The sequence below is a fragment of the Nicotiana tomentosiformis genome, chromosome 9 (assembly GCF_000390325.3).
Source record: "Nicotiana tomentosiformis chromosome 9, ASM39032v3, whole genome shotgun sequence".
Lineage (NCBI taxonomy): Eukaryota > Viridiplantae > Streptophyta > Magnoliopsida > Solanales > Solanaceae > Nicotiana > Nicotiana tomentosiformis.
The window spans coordinates 36,608,029-36,626,433 of NC_090820.1; the positions used below are offsets into that span (position 1 = coordinate 36,608,029).

At 32.2% G+C, this 18,405-nt stretch overlaps 1 protein-coding gene and 1 long non-coding RNA gene across 2 annotated transcripts; one reads left to right on the forward strand and one right to left on the reverse strand.

Moving 5' to 3' along the window:
* Nucleotides 1–541: 541 nt before the first annotated feature.
* Nucleotides 542–1,945, reverse strand: LOC104097743 (S-adenosylmethionine decarboxylase proenzyme 4-like). Its single transcript, XM_009604360.4, has one exon. It carries the CDS (start codon nucleotides 1,878–1,880, stop codon nucleotides 864–866), a length of 1,017 nt encoding a protein of 338 aa, XP_009602655.1. The 5' UTR covers nucleotides 1,881–1,945; the 3' UTR covers nucleotides 542–863.
* A 9,213-nt stretch (nucleotides 1,946–11,158) lies between these two features.
* LOC104097744 (uncharacterized) lies at nucleotides 11,159–12,057 on the forward strand. The gene is made up of 3 exons (XR_011411173.1): nucleotides 11,159–11,434; nucleotides 11,612–11,927; nucleotides 12,036–12,057. It is a non-coding gene; the product is annotated as an uncharacterized lncRNA (long non-coding RNA).
* Nucleotides 12,058–18,405: the final 6,348 nt, after the last annotated feature.

Sequence of the window (18,405 nt, forward strand, 5' to 3'; positions counted from 1 at the left end):
AATGTCACATGTTTGATTCGATTGTCTCTGCTATTTAAATCTCATTTCCTGTTAGCAGTGTATATGGAACGTATGTTTGCATAATGGGAAGCATATATGAGAGACATATACAAAGCAAGAGACTATTTCTAATAAATACTCGACAAGAAAAATAAAAAAGAAACAACAGAATCAAACAAGAGACAATATACTATATTTTTCCACTCATAACTGTACATTATTTATCTAATTAAGATGCATGCTTAATGACGGATGAAAAAACGGGCACAAGTTCATGCAAGTTCTCATTAGAGACAAAGAGATGAGAAGGAAGACAAAATGAAAACCTAGCAAGAAAAAGATCCATGCACTTTTCACTACTGCAAGACATTAACAAGGCAATCTCAAAACAAATTTCTCTAGGCGTGACAAACATAAGTGGGGTGCATTATCATGATATATCAACCTAAGGCCACTATCTTCCCTTCTAAATCTTTTTTGGAAATTTCGTTTTTTTATTTTAAGTAATTGCATTTTTTCCATGAAACGAACAATGACACTATAGGATAATTTTTTACTTGCATCACTCTACACAAGTCAAAGCTTACATTGATCATCAAGATCATCCCACCATCCAATCCAATGCAATTACATAACTCATGCATATCAATATTCTACTTCATTTTTAATTAAAAAAATTTCAACTAAACTCTAGCAAAATAAAAATAAGATAATAGAAAATACAAAAGAAAAAAAAAAGGTCTCCTACTCCCTCTCTTTACTCTTTCAAAACCTCTTCCAACATATCTACCATCACCGATGGTTGCACCACCAGTTCACCACCTTCCTACCACCATCACCACCGCTGCCATTCCCACCACCGCCTACTTCCGACAAGACGTAAAAGTCTGAAACACCACACTTCCGACTGCCGGAAAATCATCCATTGTGCAGCTCCGGCATTTCATTCCTAGTGGCTCCACAGCTTTAACAATCCTCGTCCAAACCTCGTTGCCTGTCGACGTAGTCGAAATCGACATAGTCCCCGGACGGAAAACTTGCACAACTTTCTTCAAAATATTCATAATATCATTCGGATCATCATAAATTGATCCAACACACTCATAACTCGCATAACTAAAACCATCTTCAGGTGTAACATGAATAGTAGAATAACGATCACCATCAATTCCATTCATTGAATAACCACAAGGATCAAACACAAAATCACAAATCAAAGCATTAGGATTAATATCACTAATACCCGTTATCTCAGTCATCTCATTTGCAGCCATAGTTGGATGTTTAAAGAATTTCCTAGCAAGTACTCGGTCAAGTTCTGTCATGCAAATTTCTATAGTGAAAAGTTCATTTGGGATAATGCTAATTTCAAAAGGGTCATAAAATTTGTCACAAGCAGTGAAAACATGCCAAGAATGAGAAATGAATTTTGAAGGCATAACAGAGGCTTTTTTGTAGCAAAGATGAATAGGTAATTGTTCTTGTAAATAAAAGATTTCATCTTTGAAATTTGTGTGAGGGAAAGGTTGAGCTTTTGGGAAGATAAAATTGCCTCTTGTGTACCTACACTCACTTATGACAAATCCCATTTCACATGAGAATTGGATTAAAGGAAGAATAGATTTTAGTAGTTGTGTGGTGCCACATGTTTTGATAATAATCTTGGTAGGGTAAACAAAAAGGCTTGATTCTGATAGTACGTAAGAATCAAAATATTGGTTTCCAACAGCTGACACTACAGTGCATTGAACTGCATTTAATACTTCCTCTATTGACTCAAAGTCCAGCTGCCGGAGACCGCTCATTCCGATCACCGGATCGTCACCGGAGAAGTGTAACTCCAGTCTTTTTTCAAATCCTTCAAATCCAGAAACAGCCATTGATGATCAAACTTTGAAATTGAAAGGTGTTTGATAAAAAACAAAAAAAAAACAGAGAGAGAAGTGGAGGTGGGAAGAGTGGAACAGGGAAGTGAGTATATATAGGGGAATAAGATGGGGGAGGGGGGGTCCTAAGGTGGGGGAGAAAGGGGGCATGCTGGGGTGAGGCAACAAAGAATAATAATTGTAGGCATAATGAATACAAGATGATGGTATGAAATTGTTTTGTTTGTGTGTTTGTGAGAGAGAGAGAGAGATCTTTCTTTTCTTGAGACAACAACATGAATCCAAATTCATTTCCATGCGCAATTCTTGTTTTTTTCCTTTCTCCCCTCATTTGTTGTCTATATTTTGAGTACTATTCACTCTATTTCCTGCACTCAAACCTTGAAAACAACCTATTATAATTGTCCCAAGGGTTAGCTAAATGGTCAACATTCAAGAGATTACAATCGGAAATGTCATCTAATTCAATTATCTCTTGACTAAGGCTAATCAATTAAGCCTGTCATACTTTCTTATTAACTAGTCCCATGTTAAAAATAAAACCATTGTAATTGGTGTTCCTATGGTTTGTTCTCATTTTTTCTCCTTGAGAGTCAAATATATAAATATAAATGGCTTATTTGATGTATTAATTTTACTTCAAACAAAGGAGTGTTTTGTTCAGTACGAAAATAATAAAATAACAATATATATGTACATATATATTTTATAAACAAAGTAAACATTAGTTTGGGATTAAAGTAGAGTCTTCACAATCTCAAATCTAAACTCATGTACTAACTAAATAGTGATATATGTGGACATCTTTTACTTGAAATTCTGCATATGATACTAACTAGTAGTTTGAAATATGTATACATCATGATGATTTCATTGAAATGGTTAGGATAAATTTGGGTACATGTTTCATATGTTAGTAATAAGCGTGTAGTATATAGGTTGAAAATATGAGAGACCAACGTACCCTAGAAAATCACATGGCGGCTTAGTAAAACAGAGACACAATTATAAACAAGATGCTTGAATGCATGACATCAATTATTAGAGTTTGCTACGAGGAGGCATGCAAGCTTTGTCTAATCTATATCTCTTCCCTTATATAGATATTCTCAAGTGGACACACTAAGCTAAAACACTTTGAAAATGATTTATACAACAATAAAAATAATTATGCGTCAATCCCAAATAAGTTGAGATCGATTAAAGATCTACAGATCAGTCCATCTTTTTCTTTCACCGAGGTAAAATTGTGCTTTAACACATCCGTTTTCTTGCCGAATGATGTGAAATTTTAGATTTTTTTCTGCCTGTAATTGCACATGAATTGCAAAAAATAATAATATATTTCTAGGAAAATCAGCATTTTTTATTTTTCGGAAATATATAAAATGTTCGAAAAGAATTAGAGATTATTTTTGCAAGCCCTGGCAAGGCGCTACTCTGTTTTTGACAAACATGGCTATGAGGAAACTGGAGGGGCATGAGACTAAATTCAACTGGTTGAAAAGGACACCATTATCTTTTCAAAATAAAGTTTAATAGACGTGCCCAAATATAATCAATTGTGTATTTCTAATATGCATAATAAAACAGTAAGTATCAGGCGTGGCAACTAAATATAATTATAATATTCAATACATTAGGATGGGGTCCGTAGATGAAAATATAAGCCAATTGACATCATATTTTATGCTTCATACAATGTATTATCATCATCATTTCTTTTCTAATATAGTATTCAAACTATCCAAATTATTTCATTACAACGAAAAAGATACGTTAAATAATTTGCCAACTAGCTAGCCAAATTTAATAATATGACACAAAGTAAATTGACCTAAGATACAAATTAATAAGGGGGTTTAGTTTTTAGTTTGACCAATTCATATATGAACCATACATCGTGGAAATTTTTTGTTTGTTTTTTCACTTTTTTCAGTACTTGGAGAAACAACAATCAAGAAGATGTTTTCGGTTTAACATGTATACTGACACTATAATTAAAAAATTAGATTATTAAGTCGCTTTTTCTAATTGTATTAAGTTAATTATTTACGACATTTTAATTGTAGGTTACCAATCTATGATTGGTGCTTAAGTTTAACTATAACTGGCTCTTAAAGAATTGGATAGCAAACAATATTTTTTACCCAGTCAATAACTATTAGTCATACTCAAGACGAATAGACTAACAAAAGGAGGAAAAATTGAACCAAACCTTGTCAAGAGAATGAGATTAGTTAGACAGAGTCTATGTATTTGCATGATAACGTCAAGCGTGGAAGTTGTCTGTGTTTCTAAAGTCATACAACAAGGTGAAACTAAGTTAATAATTTGTTCCAATTCGAGAAAGATTGTGAAGATTATTACACTGCTTTAGGAAGGTAATGTAGTATCTACTCATCATAAATAGCAAAAACAAAAAAAAAAAATCTGTTCTCCCCTTAGCTTTTAAGTTACTTTAGGTGTTTCACCTTACAAGACTTATACCTCAATCATAGTAAAGAGTAAGTACGTAGTATTAATATATGTATAAATATGTGTTTGTGTGAGTGTCAAAATTAGAGGGTAGAAAAGAGTAGAGAGAAGAGTTAAGGGGAAGGATTGGGAGTAGAAAAAGATAATGATGGTAAGTGGTGAGTTTTACATAATCAAGAAAGGTATAGATACTATTGAAGGTTTTAAGAGAGGATAGAAATGATTTTGAGAAGTGTATGCTTCATGAACAATATTCTTATGGGTGGATGGCACACTCAAATTATGACCACAAATATCCCTTCCTCTTTGTGCTGCACGCTAACCACCAACCCACCCCCTTTTCCTCTTGTAGATGTATACCTATCACCCTCACACACACATATAAATTGATCTACTTTCCACATACACCTACCTGCAACAAATTAAGTTGGAACGATATATGCCTGTATACAATGGCAGAGACAAGATTTTTGCTAAAGGTTCAAAAAAAGAAAAAAAGTTAAAAAAGAATATTAGTAGTTGGAATTGAACCAATGATCACTTAGCTATGCTTTTGAACCCCCTTGACCACTAAGCTATGTTTTTTGGTTGTTTCAAGGGGATTCAAAACATAATGTATAGAGGTAAAAAGCAGATTTTACCTTATATATACAGTATAAATTTTCGGCGAAAATGGTTCGGGTGAACCCCCTTCCGCCCCTCCCCCTAAATCCGTCTCTGCCTATATAAATGTACCAACAATTCTTCCAACTCATCATCGAACGATGTGGTGAAATAATAAATATTTCTTTATTCTTAATCAGAGCTCATGCGCGAGCTTAAATACTACTTCGATAAAATGAGAGCAACTCTAATTCGGATTAATCGAACCAATAAATTTCTGACACTGAACACTTGAAGCATTGAAAAAATAATAAAAGTTCATCCAATTCAAATACAAGAAAAAGAGGGAAAGGTGGAATTCGTATATTGAACCAAATCCAAATCTTTCTTGGAATGTCTCAAAAACCAAATTCTAAGAAAATCCTAACTTTTACATGAAAATGTGCAAGTCAACCAAAGTCCCCCTCTTGAGGGTAGAGGGATTGAGTTCGGGGTGGGGTGGGGGGATGGAAGGAAGGGGGATGGGTTGAATTTGGACAACCATGAATCTAGAAATGGACAAAAACCAATAAACTACAAAAGAGATCTAGAGAATAGAAAGACACCAAAACCTGTCTTTTGATGGACCCAAATCTTGAGTTTGTATCCTTTTAGTGAACCCTTTTTATTATATCACATTTTTGTATTACACACTAAAATGATATCTACCAAAGCCACGATTAGGACCTACTCCAAGAATTGTGTTATTACCCCCACATAAACTTACATCATCTAAGTACTTGTCCTACCTCCAAGACACCAAAGGACCCCACTTAAAGGCAACTCTCCAAACTTTCTTGAATGCCACCTTAGCAAAATGGAAACAAAAGAGTCCCCACTTGGGACCATAGGGTTAATGGATAGGGAGACAATTATATGAGTTGGGAGAGGGTTACAAGTGACTTTAGCCGCCAGACATGCTTGCACGCGCAAATTTCCACATCCATGTAAAACTTATGTATGTGTTCGATCATCTAGTGGAGTGGTGAGTTTGGGTGTCTGGTTTTTTACATCTATGTTATGTAGTATATATTCGATATATACAAGACATATACATACCGACATAAGCACTTTTATGGACGTAAATGGATGTAGTGTACATTCTAACTTGTTTAGATTAGACACACTTAGTGTATTTGTGCTGGTGATAAAAGGTGATATATAGAATCAATGGTATAGTCGAAATGCGTACAAATTAACTCGCTACTATTAAAATTTATGGTAAAATAATAAGTATTCCTTCATTCTTAATCAAAAGTCTCACGTTTGAGCCCTAAATATGTAATCGTCTTTGATAGAAAACGTTTTATGTCTTTGGTAGAAAACGTTTTATCTCCCAAAATGAGCCTAAAACGAGTGCCCGAGCATCATGTGGGAAATAAAAAACCTCGCCACCAATATTATAAGAAATTGATATGTGAGCATTTTGTGAGTGCAACTGTTTCATGCGCATAATTTTTGTGCATGAGTGGTGCCCACCACTCCTTTGGTTGGAGGATAGCTAGCTAGGAGTTTGGATTTGCCATGGTTAAACAAGATTAGTTCATAGATCACTTTCAATCTTAATCTCCAAAGTCCTACCCCTAATCCCCTCTCTTTTCTCGATTTTCAAATTTAATAATGCACTTACCTCTAATAGTAACACCACCAACTAAGGTCATAACTTTTAAGATTAGGAGGACTTATGTTTAATTTTTTTCCCTCGCTTGTTTGATCAAAGAATCTAATTAGTCCTAATCTAGCTATCATTTATATTCTACTATGCGAACATATAGTTTTGACCTTTTTTGTGAAAGATTGCTATATTATCATTTATCAAAGTCTTCGCATTAGAAAACTCGTCTACCCTCTATAATTTCTTGTATGCAAACATCACTGACGGGGAAAGCATAAGAAATTCCATCCTTTGTCTCTCGACCTTTATGTAAGATTAAAATTTTGCACGCGTTACATTTTGATTTACTTGATATATTATTATTATTATTGTTACATTTTACTTGAATAATTGTTAATTATTTATAATTATTATTGCTTATAAACAAATAGCTTTATCTAATAGTTAACACCCAAAATAAAAAAATCTTCACCTCTAGAAAAAAGGAATAGAGGGTTCGGAGGAAGAGAAAGAGAAAGAGAAAGAGAACGAGATAAGAAGATAGAGTCTATTACATTAAAAAATATATACGTATAAAGTTAATTAATTTTATGCAATAGTAGAATGTCACTTGATGCATAGTCTTTTTTTCGGGTTTTCTATCCGGTATCTGGCATCCCGTTGATCTTCGACTATTCGGATCCTACCCGCATAAAGTTTATTAAAAGAAAAAACGTTTTTTACTAGGATTTTTTTTATATTCCCAAGACTCAAGCCCGAAACCTCTATTTATAAATTAACGGATTCTATCCATCCTACCGTAATCCTTATAAGCAGTGATGCATAATATAATCTAACAGATCGATAAGTTAGGCAGGGGTCTTGGGGAAGTTAAATAAACGAGCATGCATACCATGCTAGACTTTTATAGGGAACCAAATGCAAATTTTTAGGGTTTGAACTTTGAAGTTATGACAACTTTGCAGATTATTAATAGATACGTTACTTTTATGACAATACATATGATTGTTAGAAGCCAGAAGGTGGAAGATTTACTTGAAGCAAGCAAAGACATGTTAGGACTTTCAAGTGCTTTTAATATTTATTGATTATTATATATTGTTTACAAATGATATTTACCAGTTTCTATTTAATTTATTGTTATTCTAAAAATAATACTTTATTTGAAACAAATGTTTGTTTTTCTCTACAATCACATGACTATTCATCAATGTACGTATATTCTCCTCGAGCCCTGCCACAAGCTGAAGCAAATCTCTCGATGTTTGGTGCAAACTTACACGCCAAATCATTTTCTCGTGCCTTTATTATTAATTCTTCTTTTCATTTTTGTGTATTTATTTATTTTTATAATTCAGATAGAAGAAAACTTAAAGAGAAATAATGTCTTTCTTCCTTCTGGATTTTGATACGAATCTGTGAATCATCATTTGTGTCCTCTTGAGTTTCTGAATTTGTAACTTGAATGCTGCTGCGTCTTAAACTTTTGTTTGGCTAATTAGGAACCAATGTTTCCTTTCTCATGATCCTTCATTCTTTATGCCATTTTATCTCATTTTGCTTCAATTTTTAGCCAAATTTAGCACTTCACTCTTATTTCACGTTAAGATATTTAATAGTGAGGTTATTCCCACTCTTCCATTATCAATGACATACAAAAGAGATCGAAATTTCTTCTCTTTTTTACTAGCTTTGTGTTTCGATAAATTCAGATTCGCATAAAAAAATCCCATTTTGGGATCACTCTCTATCACAACTTCCTCGGGACTCAAACTTGAAATATCTTACTTAAAATGAATGGCTATTTATGATCACCACAACCTTTAGTGCGGTGGATCGTATTTTCTTGGTTTCTTTCTAGTACATGCAAGTTACTAAATTTTCTTATATGGTATTGGAATTAAATGTTACTATAGTTTTCGGATTTACTGCCATTTTCTTTCTTTTAATCAATGTGGATGACTGATGGTTAATAAAACTAAAACAAGTTTATTAAGATAGCAATCGTAAATTTGACCTCCAATTGTATAATTAATAAATATAAGATGATTTGTGATTAATGTTCCTCTTAACTTGATGCATGCGGCTATATGATAAATTTATGAATTTAAGTTTAATGCAATACTTCACCGGTTTTATTTAAAGCACTACTAAAAAACAACTGATTTGCGACTGAAAATTTCTGACCGGAAAAATTAGTCGGAAATTTCCGACTGATTCGGTCGAAATTTTCAAAAATAATATTTGTTATATATATTTTTTTTAATTCTTTCGACTATTTTTCCGACAACATTGGTCGCAACGTTATGCGCAAAAATCCGGGATAAAAAATTACGACGGATTTAGTCGGAAACTTAAAGTCAAACAATTTTATTTGACCATTTGCGCCCGCTTCGGTCGCAAATTCTTTTAAACTTTGGTCAAATTATTTTTTTAATGTTGCGACTGAAACGGTCGCTAGTTTTGTGACGGAATCAGTCACGGATCCTTTTTAAAATCCCAGTCCTGCCCCCATTTCTTTCTTCTCTCTTCTTCCTCCATTGAGAGCCCCAACCCGGTGCTCGCCGGAAAAGGTATGTGACTTCTTCCTCTCTTCTTCACCAACCCTCCTTTTCGTTAAACCCATCCCCTATATTCGCCACTTCCCTCACCCCTTCATTTTACCCACCCCCGCCCCCCACCCCCACTGTCGTCTTGATTGTTATCTCCCCCCCCCCCCCCCTGTCCCATCTTGTTATAGAAGAATATAATATTTTAGAATTTATTTAGGAATCTAAATTTTTTGTTGAAAGATGTCTAAGTATTGTATCAATAGGTACAAATTTCATACAGAAGAATGGTCTAAGGGTAAGAAAATAAATAATAGTGGTGTGTGTGTGTGAAAGCCGATGTGGATATTGATTATTATGGTGTGCTTCAAGAGATCATAGAACTTGAGTATAAAGTGGGTTGGTCGAAGAAAAAAATGGTACTATTTCGGTGAAAGTAGTATGATCCAACACTAAATAGAGGTACGAAAGTGCATCCACAATACAAAATTATTGAAATAAAGCACACATGGAGGTATAGACTATATGACCCATTTATTATTGCATAAAATGTGAAACAAGTGTATTATGTACCGTATCCTTTGTGCAAGAATAAGTCTGCATGGCGGGTAGTATAAAATCTAAGACAGTGGGTAGAGTTGAAGTCGAGGATGCATTGGATGTAGCGTACCAAAATGATATTTCAAGTGTTGAAACAGTAGTGGATAATGAATTAGCAGATGGATTGCAGGATAGCAAAGATCTATACGAAGAATTCGATCCTTCGGTCCTAAGATCAATTTTAACTGAGCATGGTGAGGGAACATCAATAGAAAATTAGGACGAAGATTCAATTGATGATCATGAAACAAACGAGGATGAAGAATTATATGTTAAAAATGAAACAAGCGATGAAGAATCATATGATGAAGAAAATGAAAATGAAACGAGTGATGAGTATTAAGCTATTTATGTGTTTTATGACTTATATAGTATTTATATGTTATGATGTGCTTCATCGTAATATGTAATAAAATTACTTTATATTATTAATGACATCTTCATTTTTTATGTTTATATTGTTATATTTATCATGTATACTTTATGTTTATATTTGTTATGTTAAATTTTTTTACATGTAAATATTTTATATTCATTACATAGATGGATTCTCGCTGTAAAGAAATAAAAAAGTCTAAGAAGAAAAAATACATTTTACCTAGACCAACTTAGCTTCCTCCACCTACACCAAATATGGGCCCTCCTCCTATGCCTCCTCGTCCTCCCATGCCAGCTTCACGGTCATCTGACTTTTTCAAAGTCCTTCCCCCGTCTAGCTCGCTTCAGTATTACTACATGCCTTCTCAAGGTGGCTCAGCTTCGACCACCATTAATTTTATACCCACGCCTCATTTTTCAACTTCCTCCACGCGTGATCCTGCTAGTCAGTTCAGTGACTCACCACCGATTGCATCCCCGAGCCATCATAGTAGCCAACATGGTGGTTCATCTTTTGTGCCTCATACATCGCCCACTCAATTATCATCTCCAGCATCATCCACTCCAAGTATATCTAACTTGGATATTGGAGGCTCTCACGCAGCTGCATCCCCATCTACCAGTACTTCTACAGTTGCTGGTACCGTGAGAGTGTACTGGAGGGACTGTACAGTACGATCATCTTCATCGGCTGGTTATCGTTCCCCATGGCGACGGGTGAGTTTTTCTTCAATTTCCTTTTAAAAACTTTCAATAAATTTTTGCATATAATAAATCTAATGACATTTTATATATTAAATTAAATGCAGGTTTTTGCCATCCTTTCAGGCCGCGCATATAGTGATAGAATTTATGAAGTCATTTTTTCATGAGCCGTGGAATTCCTGGAGACAGATACCATACCAGATCAGAATGAATATGTGACAACAATTTAAGGTAAGAATAAATTAATTTTTATTAATACTTATCCTTATTCGTCTAATATTATTTATTCAATTTTGCAAGTTAGATGCGTATGGTAGCCAGCACTTGAAAATCTGATAAATGAGAACTTCGAGAAGAGAGCACAGAAGCGGATATCAGATTCACATCATGTTGCTAGGAAATATAGCAACAAGCCTGATTGGATACGTGAAGATGTCTTGAATTAGCTCTTGGTGAAGTGGAACACCCCTGAGTGGAAGAAGAAGAAGAGTGAACATGCAAAGTTAAACAGAGCTTCTACTAAGGGTGGATCATTGCATACTGGAGGTTCTATTAGTTTTGCAGCCTATCATTTGAGAATGGTAATTTTATTATAAAATATTCTTAGTTTTACTAGTATGCAAATTGAACACACACACACACACACACACACACACACACACACACACACACACACATATATATATATATATATATATATATATATATATATATATATATATATATATATATATATAAAATTACTTCTTAATTTTTAGGAAAAGGAACGTGGGGGAGATGTGACGTATGCTGAGGTCTTTGCGGAGACCCACAACAACAAGAAGAAGAAGGACGACACAAGAGAAGGATGTATAGAACTGCGTGCTTCAAAGACATTTGTATGAACCCAACACCAATACTATATTATTTTTTCTTCTTGGTTTATTTTATTTATATAACGTGTATTATTTTTATTTTAGGACAAGTATCATATTGATCTTGATGCATGGCGACAAACTCAGCCTGAAGGAACTCAGCCGGCCCCCGAGGATATGATTGCAATTTGGACACAAGCGGCTAGTGGTGTGAATAAATGTATAAATATTATGTAATTATCTATTTTGGTATTAATTTAAAAGTTGCTTGTTTGTTTTCTTCTTTTACTTTCTTTTCTTTTATTTGTCGTAAAAATAATAAACAAAGGTCGAGTCTATGGGATTGGAGTGTAGCCATCCTTCAGTCGTCCACTAGCATCATTATTCAGTGGGGCATCGGTTCCCAAAGAAGACATGGAAGCTATGCGTCAAAAAATGGATCAAATGTAGGAAGCATTTCAAGCAACTCAGGCTTTGATTAAAAAATTATTAAAAAAGAACAGCAAGAAAGGAGCTGCAATGGAGTACTCTGAGTCTAAGGAGGAGACTGATTTTGAATAGGCTATTTGAATATTTTAGAGTTGAAGTAAGAGACATGTTTGATAGTTGGTTGTTTGATTAGTTGGTTGAATTATTATAAATGTTACTGTTCGTTTTGTAGTAAATATTGGATTTGGGATTGTTATATTAAGTTTTTGGATTGTTATATTATATTTTTAGTTAATTGTTAGGTGTTTGGTTGGCTGTTTTATTTGGTAAGTAGTGTAATTAGAAATACAGCAGGTTTCTGCTTAAAAAATGCCCACATTTGCGACTGAATTAGCCACAAATTTCACCAGGAATTACCTAGATTTGCGATTGATTCAGTCGCAAATTGAAAATTTCTAACAAAGTTTAATTAAGATTTGCGACTGAATCAGTCGCATTTGGAGAATTTCTAAAAAATTTAATTAATTAATAATTAAGATTTGCGACTGAATCAGTCGCAACTGCAGAATTTCTAAATTTTTTAATTAATTAATAATTCAATATTTACGAATGTTTCAATTGGAATAATTAATCAAAACTTCATTTTATTTTTAAAATTTTCGACGGAATCAGTCGCAACTTTATATTTGTATTTGTTTTTTTATTTATGGTCAGCGACTAAATCAGTCGCAAAATTAGCGACTGATTCGGTCACAAATTGCTTAAATTCAAATGTCCCGTATTATTCAATTTGTGTCTGAATTCGTCGCAAAATTTCAACTGATTCTGTCGCAAATATATTGCGACCACGTGTTTTCCGACTGACACTTTTCAATCGAAAATCCGTCGGAAAATACGATTTTCGACCGATTTTCGACTGATTTGACGGTCACAAATTTGCTGTTTTTTAGTAGTGAAGGGATAGAGAATTTCTGTGAAAAGAGTACAAAAAATATTGACACATTTCGCATTACTTAAAAAAAACAATTGCAGATAAACCTAGTAGTATTTGATAAGGTAAAACTAATAAGTAATATGCTGCTGTCAGTTAATCGACAGTGTAAAATTTCTTTAGACGGACACCCTGATAGTGTACATAAGGTAAATTTTAAATTTAATTACTAGACAATGAGATAAACCTTAATACTTTGATCACGTAGTAGAATAGATAGAATTTTTCCACATTTAACTAAAGGTTTCAGATTTAAATTTTGAGAATGAAATTTTTTTTGGTAAGAAACGCAATGCATGATGAATCTGAATTAGTTGGACAAGTGAATTTCGAATATCAGATAATTAAAAGAACGGAAAAGGTCCAAATATGTCCTTGTATTATACGAAATTGAGCACATTTGCCATTCGTTAATACTTTAGCTCAAATATGCCCTTACCGTCATATAGTTGGTTCATATATGCCCTTAGAGTTACACAGTTGGCCCATATATGCCCTTTGCGAAACGGAATCCACCCAAACTAATTAGCTATTTCGTTAATTATATTAAAGTGTATTACAAACACTATTTTCTTTTTATTAGTACTTTTTTTTTATTTACCTTTCTCTTTTCTTTCTTCTTTTTTCTTTTCTTTTCTTCTTTTTTTTTTTTCTTTTTCTTTCTCCCTTATCCGATTTCCTCTATTACTGATGTCTTCTCCATTTTCGTCACCAATTTCACTTGACAAAACTCATAAATTTCAATTACTAAGAAAATTCCCTCATAAAAATATTTTTATAAATCATATGTTTGTCAATTTTTTTAATTTTTACTGAACATATATTTAGTTCTAAAAAATTTAACAAAGTAAGATTGAAATAATATTTCTGTAACAAAAAAATCCGAAAAATCCAACAAAACCAAACCGATATAATTGGTTTGGTTTGGTTTTTCAAAATCGAACCAACCCGTTTCATGTACACCCTAATTTACATAGTTAATAAAAAAATAGAAAATGTCCCGCTGAAAAAAGATGAAAAAAGACTAACAACTCAAATTTATAACACTACAACTTGAACTCTAGGCTTTTAATCATTAAATTATCTTTCTTGAAATAATTTAATATTTTGGTCTTTTGAGTATTGTTAAAGGTTGGGATATTTTTATTATTTTAAAGTTTAAACCATAATTTTTGGAACAATTTAATTTCATTTATTTAGAGGGTCAGTGAAATTGGAACTTGATTACCTTATGGGAGAATTTTCTTATTAATTGAAATTTATGAGTTTTTTTAAGTGAAATTGGTGACGAAAATGGAGAAGACATCAGTAATGGAGGAAACGGATAAGGGAGAAAGAAAAAGAAAAAAAAAAAGAGAAGAAAAGAAAAAAAAACAAAAAAAAAGAGAAAGGTAAAGAAAAAAAGTACTAATAAAAAGGAAATAGTATTTGTAATACAATTTAATACAATTAACGAAAGAGCTAATCAGTTTGGGTGAATTCCGTTTTGAAAATGGCATATATGGGCCAACTGTGTAACTTTAAGGGCATATATGGACCAACTATGTGACGGTAAGGACATATTTGAGCTAAAGTATTAACGAATGACAAATGTGTTCAATTTCGTATAGTATAAGTGCATATTTGGACCTTTGCCCTTAAAGAAACATGATGCACTGTTGCTGACATAAACATGTCGTCATTGCCGTGTTAATGTGCATGCTAATTTTCTAAACTAAATAGGTAGTTTGGCCCAATGGAAAGAAAAGGTAGGATATGAAGGTTGAGATTTCCAAAAGGAAAAAAGGAGATTTAGAAGAAATTAAGATTTAAAGTGTTTGGAGTTTTCAAGAGAGATTCAAAAGAGCATTGGTCCCTTTTTGAAACTACTGATAATGTCAGGAGTGTGAAGGCATGGATTTCTAAAACATGGAGGCCATTATGTCTCCTTTCCTCCTTACCTTTTTACCTTTTTTATTCCCTTTCTAATTTACTCCTCTCTTAAACAATATTATCATAAACAACTTTTCTTCTTCTTGCATTGCATGTAAGGATAAGACTGAACATTCACTATCCTCTTCGGACTCACTTGTTGGACTACAATGCTATGTTATTATTGTTGTTTTATTATTGTTATTTTGAGACAAGAGTGGGTTGCTCTAGTGGTGAGTACCCTCCACTTTCAACCAAGAGCTTATGAGTTCGAGTCACCCCAAGAACAAGGTGAGGAGTTCTTGGAGGGAGGGAGCCGAGAGTCTATCGCAAACAGCCTCTCTACCCTAGGGTAGGGGTATGGTCTGCATACACACTACCTTCTCCAGACCCCACTAGTGAGATTATACGGGGTAAGGTCTGCATACACACTACCTTCTCCAGACCCCACTAGTAGGATTATACTGGGTTGTTGTTGTATTGTTGTTATTTTCTTTATTTCATTTTATGTGCCATATTTTTTGTATATTTCTAAAGTAATACTTTTTATATTTAATATAATTTAAAATAAATATTTTATTTTACCCTTATGATATGATTTTATAGTCACATAAGTTTTATGATATGTTTAAGACCACAAGTTTAAAAAATATTTTTTATTTTATAAAGTTCATATTCAGTCAAGCACCACCACATTAAATAAAAACGGAGGCCAAAGTAATTTTTGTTCATCTTAATTTACTATACTCGGAAATTATGTTGTGAAATTTTGAATGAATTATTTTGTTAAAAGCGTCGATCAACCAATCAAATATTTCTCGATCTCAATTAACTAGTTAGGATTGACTATATGAATTTTTTAAATGTACTTTTTATTTTTATTACTAATAGTTTTGTTAGATACAATGGATTTTCTCTTAAAAACAATGGTGGCTATTAGTTGAGTTATTTGAATAGATTTAAGGCCCTTTTTTTAAATATATTACATGGTTAAAAAATTCAAAAATTAGATTATCCTCAAAATATGGGGACAAAGTGCCTAATTAGCCTTGCTTGGTATATTTCATGTAAACAGTTAAAGATTCGCTAAGCTGGTAATGAGTTAGTTGAAGGATCAAAGTGGACATACTAATTCAACATTAAACGTTAATTTGGATACCAGAAGGACTAAAGCTTAAAATTTTTTGCAGTAAACAAGGAATAAAAAGGGTTGTATTCTCAACTCTTTTTTATCTGTTTAATTTTCAAAGTCTTTTTCAATAACATTTTATTTTCATTTTTAACTTTCAAAAGTGTCACAGATAAATTTAATGATAAATGTAATAATCTGAGGATCAATGAGCTCAATACAAAAGTTTTAAGGGCTAGATTATGAAAACTGAGTTATTAGATGACCAAATTAGCAATATATCTTCCTTATTCTTTGTGTTATTAGGAACTTGCATTTTATCCAAACTCAAGAAAAAATTCCAACCTCTTAACTAATCAAAATTACTAGGGGTTTTTGTTTGGGGGGTGGGGGAGGATAACATGAGAGTTGAGTAATGGTTAAGCGCCAAATATATCCCTATACTTTTGAAAATAGTCTAAGAATACCCCTCGTTATACTATTGGGTCATATATACCCCTTCCGTCATACTTTGGAACAAATATACCCTTATTTAGGATGGAGTGCCACGTGGCATACCAAATGAAAACGACCAATTTCTTTTTTTTTACCCGATCCGTTTTTAAAAACCCACCATCCGACCCGTTTTAAAATTCAATTTTTTCAGTTTTTTTAAAGCATATATTTTGTAAAAACTAGATTTTTTTGTTGTTGTAAAAACTGGAAAAAAAAAAGGAATTTGCAAAATATATATTTTTAAGTTTTTTCAATTTTTTAAAGTATTTTTTTTGTAAAAACTGAAAAACAAATATTTTTTGTAAAAACTGAAAAACAAAACTGAAAAATATATATGTTGTAAAAACTGAAAGAAAAAAAAGGAATTTGCAAAATATATATTTTTCAGTTTTTTCAGTTTTTTAAAGTATTTCTTTTGTAAAAACTGAAGAAAAAAAATATTTTGCAAAATATTTTCTTTTTTTTTTAAACTAATGCATATGTAGTCCACTGCTTTAGGAGAGTTTTTTTTTTTTTTTTTTTTTTGCAGTTTTTACAAAAATAAAATTATTTTTCGGTTTTTACAAAAAAAATACTTTAAAAAAACTGAAAAACTTAAAGCATATATTTTGTAAAAATTAGAATTTATTTTTTTGTAAAAACTGAAGAAAAAAAAAAGAATTTACAAAATATATATTTTCAGTTTTTTTAAAGTATTTTTTTGGTAAAAACTAAAAGAATTTTTTTTTTTGTAAAAACTGAAGAAAACAAACTCTCCTAAAGCAGTGGACTACATATGCATTAGTTTAAAAGAAAGAAAATATTTTGCAAAATCTTTTTTTTTCTTCAGTTTTTACTAAAAAAAATACTTTTATAAACTAAAAAATATATATTTTGTAAATTCTTTTTTTTTCTTTCAGTTTTTATAAAATATATTTTTTTAATTTTTTTTTCAGTTTTTACAAAAAATATTTTTTTTCCGTTTTTACAATAACAATACTTTAAAAAACTGAAAAAACTTTAAAATATATATTTTGCAATTTTTTTTTTCTTTTCAGTTTTTACAAAAATAAATTCCAGTTTTTAAAAAATATATGCTTTAAAAAAACTGAAAGAACTGAATTTTAAAACGGGTCGGATGATGAGTTTTTTAAAACAGATCGGGTAAAAAAAATGGGTCGTTTTATCTGGTGCTGCCACGTGGCACTCCATCCAAAATAAGGGTATATTTGTTCCAAAGTATGACGGAAGGGGTATATATGACCCAATAGTATAACGAGAGAAATTCTTAGACCATTTTCGAAAGTACAAGAGTATATTTGGCCCTTTGCCATTTTGTTTTCTATCTTTTTGTGATTTTGGCTTAAAACGAAATTGCCAAGTCAGATAAAGTAATCGAAAATATCACTTGTTTATAAGAGTGACTTTATGTCTGAAATAAATAAAATAAAGTGACTTTTCTCTTTAAAAAAAAAATCTGTGTGAAATAACAAAAATATAGTGACTTTTCTGTTAAAAATAAATAAACTTCTTACATAATTTTAATTAGTTGAGTAACTATCTGAACAATCAACCGGATGACATTGTCATACCCCTTTTTTACCCCAAAAAGATAATATATATTGATTGTGGGTTAAAGAGTTTTTTCAATTAAAGTGACAAATTTGAGTAGGGTTTATTTTATTGTTCAGAGTCGTCACTTGGAATTGATTTTTTTTTTGGTGTTCCAAGTCACCTTTTATTTGAATCCCTAGTCAAAGGAAG

Bases quoted from the DNA above. Each gene is read 5' to 3' on its own strand.
- LOC104097743 (XM_009604360.4), bottom strand. From the start codon at position 1,880: ATGGCTGTTTCTGGATTTGAAGGATTTGAAAAAAGACTGGAGTTACAC.